At 30.1% G+C, this 12,296-nt stretch overlaps 1 protein-coding gene across 4 annotated transcripts in view; it reads left to right on the top strand.

Moving 5' to 3' along the window:
* Lmpt (Limpet) overlaps positions 1-12,296 on the top strand; it is a 335,549-nt gene that overhangs the window by 291,560 nt on the left and 31,693 nt on the right. For all 4 annotated transcript variants that reach the window (XM_065502735.1, XM_065502736.1, XM_065502734.1 and 1 more), the window contains one exon: positions 431-605. In XM_065502735.1, the coding sequence (XP_065358807.1) occupies positions 431-605 (175 nt within the window). The remainder of the gene's footprint in view (positions 1-430; positions 606-12,296) is intronic.

Genomic DNA, 12,296 nt, shown 5'->3' with positions numbered 1-12,296 from the left:
AAATAATATAAAATAATAAAACCAATTTGTAAAATAATAAAACGAGAAATCCAGCCAGTCCAGCCAAAAAACACAAAATCATAAAAATCAAAGGAGCTAAGTCCCTAAAAATGGCTTCAGTTTCTAAAATTATTTCAATTATTTTATTTTTTCCACAGATACTTAAAGCCAACATATCATAGCAGAGAACTGCGTTTACAGATCTAAAAATATTGAAAGCAAAAAAAGATAGAACGCTTTTTGTCTCTCCTGTAAAATTAAAAAAATGGGACTTGTCACGTTTGCGTACTAAGCTAACGATATATACTTTTGTGGGTCTAACGTAAAGACAAATGAATATAAAATTTTGTTAATTTAATATATCACACAAATATTTGTATTTGTCCATTTCTTTATAATTATTATTTAACATAATTTGTTTATTTTGTAGGATCTTTCATACAAAGACAAACATTGGCATGAAGCCTGCTTCTTGTGTTTCAAGTGTCATCTGTCATTGGTGGACAAACAATTTGGCGCCAAGGCCGATAAAATCTATTGCGGCAACTGTTACGATGCTCAATTCGCATCACGTTGCGATGGTTGTGGTGAAGTTTTTCGTGCTGGTAAGTTATTTTTTTTTTTTTTTGCACTTGCTATTATTATTTAAACAAATATAAAAAAAAACGTAAGTAAGCGTAAACATTGTGCAAATGTAATCCAAACCCTGTTTAGCTAAAACAATTAAGTGAAGTGTTATTTCTGAGTTTAATTAAAATTTGCTACTGGTTTTAAGCAATTTAGAGAAACAAAAAAATTGTATAGTACTTGAAATATGTATCTAAAAGATATTTTAAATATAAAACTAAATTTGCAAAGGTTCATTGTAACTGTAATGACTCAAATCAAATAGTCGTTAAACTTAAAAGTGAGGTGAAGTAATAAAACATAATGTTATTTTAACCTGTTTAAACCTCCCACACCGGATGACTGGCTGGTTATATTTAAACCCTGAACTTAATAATACTTGACTTAAAATTATTATCTTCTACCTGTATTTTTTTTTATTTTTTGTTTATAAAAACTAATTATCTTTCATTGTTATTATTGTGAGTTGTTTCTTAGTGTTTTTACTGCTGATTTTTAGTTTAAATGTTTAAATAATGAAATCATCATGATTGTCCCAATTCGAAACCCTTTTAATTGAAATAAACGATGTGTTTAATTATTCATTACAGATATTTGTATGTCATTAATTGCTTGAAATTATTTAAATGCAGTTAATTACATTTATTTTGATAATTGTTATTTTTAAGGTTAATTTACACTTTTTTGCATTTTTCGAATTCCGTGATTATTTATGATGGAATATTGTTATGATTTTGTTGTCATGTTTCAGAAATTTTAGAAGCAAATGGTTTTAAATCATTTGTTTATTTAAATTTTTTTTGAAAAATCCCATTAATTCCCAAAAAATATACGATGAAATGATCGTAAACTTCGATCTTACTCAAGTAAAAATAAACTTTCTAATACTTATTAAACGTGGTTAAGTTTATATCACTGAAGAGCTCTTGTCTGCAAACAATATACTTAAAGCTTAACTCCTCTTTTCTAATTTCATTTAGTGTCTTGATCATTTATTATTATTATTTTTTTACATTTTCCATTCGACCTCTCTGTGAGTCATTTTGTGCATCATTTAATCCCACTTGAAAGCTGTCAAAAATTTTGTTTTGCCCAATAATTCTTTCAGTGTAGCCATATTAGGCCATTTCGCAATAACAATGTCATTTTCATGACCGATTTTTTTTTTTTGTAACAAGTGTTATTTTCATTTTAAAAATAAATTTTGTACAAAAAATCCTACACTTGACATTTCCAGTTGCCTTCAATATTAATATATCTATTAATATTGTTATTAATTTGTCTTTTTGTTAATATTATTAGCATACTTGTTAAAAACAGAATTTTAAGGTGGGCTTGGAAAATTTAAATAAAAAAAATATTGTTTTTATGCAATTAAAGTTGTTTCCCTTAGTTTTAATTGTAAACAATTTGAAACAGGTTTTGAAAATTTAACCCTTTTACGCACTTAAATCCAAATAATTTAATGTTATTAAAATATACAGTTGAGCTGTTCAAAATAGGCAACATATGGATTCCGAACCGAAAGAACTGCTCAACTTTTGAGGACAAGAACAAAATGCAAATGCCAGTATTTGACAAAAAATATGCTTCAAAATTATGGTACTTTCCATGAAAATTAATTTATTTTGAAATACACATAAGTTTTTTATGTATTCATTACATTTACTTATACATTTGTGTTTATTTTATAAAGTTTTTTTAACATTTACTTCTCTAGTAGCATTAAATTCAAATTCAATCATATTCAAACTTTTCTTAACCGAAAAAAATATTAAGCTACAGACCTACAAACACAACCCACCACAACATCGCGAAATATTATATATTTTTGGTTGGATTTGTATGAAATTTTAGAAAAATATATCGTAAAGTCCTATATTTACAATAATAGTGGAATAATCGAAATTAACCTTAAACGCGCTTGGGTCCAAAATGACCCCAAACTTTTAAAATCAAGAAAAACCTTTTCAATTTTAATGTTGCTAAATGTTGACCGATGTGTAAAATTTTATCAGCCAGCCAGACAGACGAACGGACAGTCAGAAGCGATAGGTATACTTAAAGGCCTTAATTTTAAAATTTTTATATGATAATTACTCAGTTTTGCATTGTCATGGTGGAATATTACGGTTTCATGTTTGACGGCATATTCTGGATGTTTTTAGCCAATGTTCGCTTCAAACGAATCAGTTGCGTTCGGTACAGGTTCCCTATGATGGTCTGGCAAGATTTCAGCAGCTCATAATAGATAGGGCCCTTTTACTCCCACCAAATACAGAACATTACCTTAGCGCCATGAATATTTGGCTTTGGTGTCAATTCGTCTGGTTGGTCGGGCTTCACATGCGATCGATCACCTACACTTCGGGTTATCGTAATGGATGCATTTCGATTTTCGGTGCAAATATGATTTTCTTTTATAGCGTTCAAGCATCATTTCGGACATGCAAAATCGTCTTTCAGGTCATCTCGGCTTCCCTGTTTTTGGTGGTTGAGTAGCTCCCAATGATTTTTCAAGTTCTTGTTGAGTTTTACAACAATCTTCATGGAGAAATGCCTCCAATTCTTGGTCTTCAAACATTTTTGGCTGGGCGATCTTTGTCTTCCGTGTCAAAATCACCACTTCTTAAACGATCAAACCATCTCCCGCACTTTGAAACCGATGGAATACATTCACCATAAGCTTTGGTGAGCAATCGGTGTGCTTTAGCGGCACTTTTGTTTTCAAATTAAAGAAGTAAAGCCAAACTTTCAGCATATGACGCTTTGTTGGCACAATATTTTACATCTTCGAAGCAAAAAAAACGTCGCTGTTTACACTATAATGTTCAATAACAAAGTGAGAAAAAATTAGGCGCGGATCCAGGTTAAACATTTGGGGGGGAGGGTTTAATTAAAATTTCTTCTACATTTTTCTTTTTTTTTATATGAAAACTTTTTGGTTTTGGGGGGGGGGGGAATTCCTATTTCACCCCCTCTGGATACGCGCCTGGATTAATTGATAGATATGTACCCTTCAAAATAACATAAAAGTTATTAAAAACCAAAACCGCGTTCAAAAGATACACCATCTATTGTAAATCCCGCATTTTTAAGTCATACACCCAATATCTTCACTTCAAGAAACTCTTGATATTTTTAACTTGGGGAAAACGTGTCAATGTCCTTCGACAAGAGTTGTCCATACGAGACAAATTCATGTGCGAACAAGAAATTATTCGCTTAATGAACAAATTGATGGCTTGTCAACATGGTGGGAATAAAAAGGTTCGATTTATATTTATAATTGTGATTACTTAACTAAATCTTTTTTCTTACATCCCTTTTCTAGATCATTTCGAGATCATACACTTAATATCGCTTTTGTTTAACAAAAAAACGAAATTAAATAATACTTTACTAATTATAAAACATTTATTTAAAAACTGAATTAAAAAAATACCCTGACTTGGCATTTATTGCTTTTGTGAAATTCTATATAGAAAAAAACTTAAAAAAATTTAAAGAATCAACACATTTTATTTGTATCTACACTACTGTGGATAGCTATTAAAATATAAATAAATATTTAAAGTACTTTTAGGTCTATTCAATTCAAAATATTGTAAACTCATTGGTAGTAATTGCGGCTGCTGTCATAATTAATCTTAAAAACTGTAAGAGTGAAAAAACAAATAAAGCATATTTTCTAGATGATTCATTAATAGTTGAATTAAACATTTCAAAACATTTTTCCAAGAACTTTATGTTTGAAATTAAAAGTGTTTATTTTACGAACAAAAAGTAGGAAATATTATTGAATAATTTAAATTGATTCATTAGGGTAAGAGCTGTTTATAGAGTAGAGAGTAGAGATGAGCGATATTTCCATACCTGTGATTTAATCACTGTGATTGAAAAATCACTGGTAACAACAGTTACTGAATATTGCAAGTAACAGGTACATTTAAGTCGTTCTTTTATATTTTTCAACATTCACTGGTAACGTTTTAGAAAAATCACTGGAACAACTTTAGTAACAGGTTCTTTTAATATCGTTCTTTTACATTTTTCAACATACTGTTAAATGTCGTTCTTTTATATTATTCAACATTCACTGGTAATGTTTCACTATAGGAAATTTTCCCCATTTTTTGGCCATAATTAATTGCAGCCAAACGGCTGGACCGATTTAAATAATTTTTTTGGATTCTAATTTTTGAAGACTTTTAAAAGGGAGGGAGGGACCATTAAAACTTTTTCATACAATGAAAAAAAAAATACAAAGATAAAAATAAAATTAACTAAAAAATTCATCCAAACCGTGTTTCCGGGTTGTATGTTCCTGGATACGGTCCAAACCTGTAACTCTTAGATATTTGCCTAAACTCTTTTCTTCCATTTTGTTTTTGAGTGTAAACTAACTTTTGATAATAAAACAAACTTAGTTATGTTTAAAATTTTATTTTATTCATCAATTTGATTTTCTAATTCTAAATTATCAACTATATTTAAAAAAACAAGGGTTCTAAAGACCGCTCGATTCTATTTCTTCATCTTCACTTTCCGATTGATATTCATCTGTTTGGTAATTTTCTAAAGAAATAGGATAAGATTTCAGCAAATTGATTACTTCTGTAGAAAGCTTTAATTTCTTCTGTTTTTTAATCCGTTTGTTTAGAGAAATACTGGAAATGAAAGGATCAGATGTATCCAATGCTCTATTAAAAACGTCGGTCAAATTATTCACACGGCTACAATGATTTAAACTCCTATAACTTTTACTCATTTGGTTTTTATATTTGCACAAAACATTTGTGACTGCTCCTCTAAACATTGATTTAGATTTTCTGAACTATCACTTTCATCAATATGTGACAAGAAATATGCATATATAGCGGCTCTTTTTTCTTACACCATATTTCTCATGCCGTACATTAAATAATTCTGAGTTTTTCACACTGTATTTACCTGCAAAAATGCGTTTTTTGAAAAAGTATGCAAATATATGCAGCTGAAATATGAAAAATTCTGTAGGTAATTGACTGTTCTAAAGAACTGTTATGATGTTATAACTAACATCTGCCAACATTTGTTTGTAAGTCCAAATAAAATTCAGTTTCATAATTTTAATATTTCATCGTAAGGTCACTTTAATTTTTCCAATTTAATCGGTCTAATAGCCGAGTTCACCAAGATTTCTCTATATATTAATAAAGTACTCACTTTCACCATTATTTTCCATTTTTTAATTTTTAAAAACTGTGTATTTTTATTATGAAAACTTTTATTAGAAATTGTATCAAATTTTGCTGTACTCAATCGTTATATGAAAACTTATTTAGAAATCGAACACAAAACAACTGATAAAGTGACATATAATCAACTTTTTTGCAAAATTTAAAAATATATATTTACATAGTTATATTTTTATTTATACTAAAGCATAAAAAATGTATTTTTCAAAAATTTTAATTTTGCATTTTGGCCAAGAAATGGGGAAAATTTCCTATAGTGCGTTTTTAAAAAAAATCACTGCTAACAAATGGAGAAAGTAACAGGTACATATTTTAATGTCGTTCTTTTATGTATTTCAACAAACTGTTAAATGTCGTTCTTTATATTTTTCAACATTCACTGGAAACAACAGTTAGAGCATATTTTTAGGCGCATAATTTTATATATCTCCAATACAGTGTATCAAATAAAATGTTAAGTAACATATCAGTTAGTTAGCTTAATTTTGTTATTTTCCTATGTTTTTGGTTAACATAAGAACAGATTTAAGAATGAAAAGAATACATAATGATTCTTCTTAACATAATTATTATTTTGCTTAACATAAACCAAACGTGATCGCAGTCACTGTTTAAAAGAACAGTGATTTATAAATCACGTTCACTGAGAACGACGTTCTTCAAAAATCACGGGATCGCTCATCTCTAGTAGAGAGTCATAGTGCAAAATAAGTCTCTATATACTTCTTCTTATTTTCATTCTGACCCACTGTGCAGTGCAATCATTACTTTAACATTTTATATTTCTACATTTAATCATTAACATTATTTATTTATTTTTTGTTTTCTTACCTTTTTTGTTGTAATTTACGCTGAAATTATAACCACAAATACAACAAATACTCACACAGTACACAGTAAATAAATATGTATTAATCGGTTGGTTGGTTGAATGACATTGTTATTTGAGATATTGAAATTGTTTAATAGCCAGAGTATGTACGAGTATATAGACTTTTACTCAATTTAACATAATGTTGTCGGCACTTACCAGCTCTCCTTTAGTACCCTTTAGATTTGATACGCAAAATGTTTCACTTGTATTTCAGTAGGTTCTAAAAACTGGACCGACTTTAATTTATATGATTTTGGATCATTGTAAACATAAGACATTTAGTTTTGTTACACATCTCCCATATTTAAATAAGCTTAGAGGAAATTTTCACTTTAGTGTCCCTCAGTAATCTAAAGGGTAGTGAGTTTAGTTTGTTTATACATATAAAGTGAGTGCAATAGATTACTTCATTGTTATTTTACTCACTACAAATCGTATTTATAAATTAACCGTGGTCTGTGCCTTTACTTTACTAGGATATACAATACATCCTAGTAAAGAAACAAGATATTAGAGCAGTGGTCGACACAACATACACCAGGGAAAACCATATTCGGTTATTTAACTGTAAACAATACGAGTATCAACTAAGTTCATAAAAAATTACTAAATAAGAAACAAAAATCATAATAAATAGCTGAGCAGATTACAGCAGAGAAAGAATGTACATAACATGTTATTGAAATCCATGTTCTCTATATGCCGACCACTGTATTAGACTGTCTTTTTGCAGCATATATTGAACGGTTGATTGATTACTATGAATCGACTATTAAACTGAATATTAGGACTCCTAAATGTTAAACAAATTCGTTCAGTAGTTAAACAGGTAACTAGTTAGCAAGTTTGTACGAAACTGACTCATTGCTAACCTTATTTAATTTACATTCATTGGATCAACTACCTAACTGTACCCACGTAATCTATGCAGGGACACTCTCCTATTAAAATAATTAATTAACTATCAAATATTTAATTAAACAAAAATAACCATAAATGGTAGGTAAAAAAAATCCCTTGATGAGTGACTGTCACCAGAACTGCTGGGAATTTAATGTAAACATATAATGAGAAAAGGCAAAACAACAATAACATTTGTAAAGTAAGTGAAATTGTATGGGCTTATGTGGGTTTTAAGTTAAAATGAACTTGAATGATGTATTTTCTTATTGTATTGCACTTACAATTATTATTATTATTGTTTATTAAATAAATTGTAATTAATAAAACAATAACAAATAAAATTTTAACGTATGTACATTAGGGTGGAACCAAAAATAAATATGGATGTTCCCAACTAAAATTTAAGTTTTATTTAGTGAAGAGTTTTATTTGGTGAGTTGGATCAAAGGATACAAAATTCCTTTTTATACCCTACACCACCATAGTGGGGAAGGTATAATGCGTTTGTGCAGATGTTTGTAACGCCCAAAAACATTAGTCTAACACCCACCTTAAAGTATACCGATCGAATTAGAATCACTTTCTGAGTCGATTAAACGATGTCCGTACGATGTCCGTAGTTTCCTAAGGACCAAGCCTTTTGAAACTGGCTGAAATCGGTCCATCATTTCACCTAGCCCCCTTACAAATGTCCTCCAAAATTGGACTTTATCGGTCGTAAATATTTAATTTATAGATGTATCTCCACAAATTGCACTCCAAATAAGTTTTATATACACAAAATTCATGTCACCAAATTTTGTTACGATCGGTCCATATTTAGTCATAGCTCCCATATAGACCCGCTTCCAAAAATCACTTTAACGTGCATAAATCGCTTAAAAATGTTGGTATACTCACAAAATTCAACATAGTAAACTTTCATATAGACACAAATCACACTACCTAATTTCATGGTGATCGGTCCATAATTGGTCATAGCCCCCATATAAAGCCCACTTCCGAAAATCACTCAATAATTTATATTCGAAATTTTAAAAAAAAAATTTTTTGCTCTTTTACTTAGTGTAGGGTATTATATGGTCGGGCTTGACCGACCATACTTTCTTACTTGTTTTAAGTTTTTTTATGATGTTTCCCAATGAAAATTAAAGTTTACTTCATTCTATAATACCGTATCTCGAAATGTTTGTAAGTATTTGCTGAGCTGGTTCAAAGAATAAAAAGGTCCTTTTTAAGGTTTTTAGATTTTTTTCATATTTATCTCAAAGATAGCATATGAAATTTTGCTATTACGTGAAAGGTCTTTTAGAAATATATGTGTAAGTCTAAAAATATTCGAAATTTTGTAATTTTAGGCAAATATTTTAGGTTTTTTAATGGTTTTATGACTTAAAATTGCGAGATTTTTAAATTTATTCAAAGTATTGGCCATTGTTAGCTATGATCTTTTCCCATCTTTCTTCCAAAATATGGATTCCGAGCCAAAAGAACTGCTCATCTTTTGAGGCCAATAACGAATCAAGCCAATATCGGATACTCTGTTCCAAAGTGAAGCGTATGCCAGAGAGTACGTTCTTCATCGATCGAAACAAATAATAGTCGGACGGACTACGGTCTAAACTATAAGGCGGGTGAGGCAAAACTTCCCAACTACTTCTTTCTAAATAGTTTTTAACAGGTATTGCAACATGTGTCCGAGCGTTGTCATGATGGATATTAAGGTTTAATGTCTGGCCGCATATTCAGGGCGTTTTTCGGTAAATGCTCGCTTGAAGCGAATCAGTTTCGTTCGGTATAGGTTCCCTGTGATGTTCTGGTCACGTTTCAGCAGCTTATAATAGAAAGAACCCTTCTGCTCCCACCAAATACAGACCATTACCTTAGCGTCATGGATATTTGGCTTTGTTGGCCGGATTTCACATACGATCTCCTACGCTTCGGGTTATTGTAATGGAGGTATTTGTAATTTTCGTTTATAGCGTTCAAGCAGCATTTCGTCTTTCGGCTTTAATTCGTATGATACCCAAATTCCCTGCTTTTGGATGAATCCTGCTGCTCACAAACGTTTTGAAATTACTACTTGAGTAGCTCCCAATGATTTAGCAAGCTCTAGTTGAGTTTGACAATAATCATCATGGATTAATGCCTCCAATTCTTGGCATAAAACCTGGCCGATCTTTGTCTTCCGCGTCAAAATCACCACTTCTGAACCGAACAACCCATCTCTCACACGTTGAGATGAGCAATCGGAAGTAAAGCAAAACTTCCCGCATATGACGCTTTATTGGTACGAAATTTAATATTTTGGAATATATATTTTATATATTCCAATATTTGTTTACACTATAATGTTCAATAACTAAGTGAGAGTAAATGACATATATGTACCCTTTAAAATTACTTATAATGTAAAACCTAAACCCGTATTTTAAAGTCATGCCCCCAATAATTTCACCAAAACGTGTTTTTAAATTTTTTTTAAATTCAATTTAATTAGAAATTTTATTTTAATTTTTTTAAACACATTTTCTCCCCGATCAGATGTTAACTTTGATCCTCAATTTTAGTAGGAAAAATGGACACCTATTTTGCTCCATCCAAATGATTCCACCCTAATGTACATACATATGACTGCGGTTTACATGTAAAATATAATTTTTTTTTCCCAAGAAAGGTTGAATTTGTGGGTAAACAGAAGGCATTTATTACATTGCATTCATTCGCTTCTCTATTGTTTTATTTGATTTGTAATTGTTTGGGAGTTTTTGCCTCTGGTTGATGACATTTGAAGATCACATTATGGCACTTAAGATGTGTGGTAGATTTGTAACTACGAGGTTGTCTTAATAAATTTGTAATAAATTAATGTTAATGAAAAATGCAAGATTTAAGATCTGTAAAATTTTAAATTTTTTAATAAGAAATTATTTAAAATTAATACGGTATAAAATTTTAAAGATTTCGAGTAAGAAAAATATTAAAATTTATAACAAACTATGTATAAATTTTATTTTAAATCAATTTGGGGATCATACACAGAGAAAACTGATTCGTGATAGCAACCGAATTTGTTGTTTGGAAGGGGTAACAAAAGTATGGTTGCGTCAACCTAAATACATCTTTATCAACTGACTTTCTCTTGATAGAACTAAAAAATTCTATGTGTGCAACCGAATCATTCGATTGGCAACAAATTCGGTTGCTATCACGAATCTGTTTTATCTGTGTAGAAAACACTGAAGATTGTTTATGAACCACCTAAAACTATGCAACAAATTTTATAACTTCATACAGTGGTAGTCAATGCTTTGAAAACTTTTCCAAATATTCAATGAATAAATCACAATTACGGTTCCAAATTTTCCGGACTTTTTTCTTTCCCGGGAGGAAATTAAAAAAACACCTTTGCCACCGCCAAACTTGACTATCTTATTTTTGTACTTGGGGACAAGTCTCTATCCCCTCGGCCGTCTTATAAATGTTCCCCCACCAGTGCCTCTTAAATTGTATTTGGATGCATAAGATTAAAAGACAACATACTTCCATTTCTCTCTCGACCAATTTAAATGTTCTTTGTCAAATTGTATACCAGCAATATGGGTTTGCCGCGATTGCCACCAAGACCATCCTAATTCTTTCTGTGCCTAATATTTCGAGAACTAATTTCCAATTTTAGATTATTAATAACCTCCCGGAGAGTAATTTTTGGGCATTTGCTATTAAATTATTTAGTCCTGGAGTCATTTAGTCATTTAACCTGCTATCAGTTCAAGAACTAATTTTAGATTATTAATAACCTCCCTGGGAGTAACTTTAGGGACTTTCCTATTAAATTATTTAGTCTTGGAGTAATTTTAAGTGGTCTTCTCCCCAAATATTCTTCAAATTAAAAATCAAATAAAACGTCTAAAAGTATGCTATAAATTGTGTTACTACATATTTAACTGTTTTTCACAAATTCTGACTCAAAGAAGTCCCTCCACTTGTAACTTCTCCAAATTTACACCGATTGGCGTAAATTATTTGACAACAGGACAGAGAAATCAGTTAATAATAAATCTTGTATTTAAATTCACAAATAACTATGCATAACTATAGATGGCTAAAAACTAGCATAATTTTAGGAGCATATAGGAAAATCAAAAGTTCTTTTTACAATCGATCATGATTGAGTTTACATTCTTTCAAGTTTTTCTTTCATTTTCCCAGTAGCTAAAAGTACTTTAAAACATGCTAACAATATTTTAACACTTCAATACTGAAAATAGCTGCAAATTATTTTTATTATCAATGAAATTTCATATAACGGCAACGCCAACATCTATAAACATGCGTTTATAGCACATTAAATGCATAAATAAATGAATAAATTAAACAAAAAAATAATAATATGTACCTGTACTCAAACTTAGAAATATTTCCTTCATCTAAACACACACGCTTTTCAGCTCAGCATGTAACAGACAACATTTTTTACATATTTTTAGCATAAAAAAAACTACAGTTTCTTGTTACCTGTTGCACGATGTAAACAGGTTTAGAAAAAAAAAGATATTGAGCAGATTTTTTTTTTAAATAATTTTACAAATATAATTTACATACGATGTTGTTTATGGTTTGTAAATGTTTTGTAGACTGACAGTGTTTAA

The sequence above is a fragment of the Calliphora vicina genome, chromosome 3, assembly GCF_958450345.1.
Source record: "Calliphora vicina chromosome 3, idCalVici1.1, whole genome shotgun sequence".
Taxonomy (NCBI): Eukaryota; Metazoa; Arthropoda; class Insecta; order Diptera; family Calliphoridae; genus Calliphora; species Calliphora vicina.
Note: the sequence above shows the minus strand (reverse complement) of the source record. Positions and strands in the feature narration are given on the sequence as shown.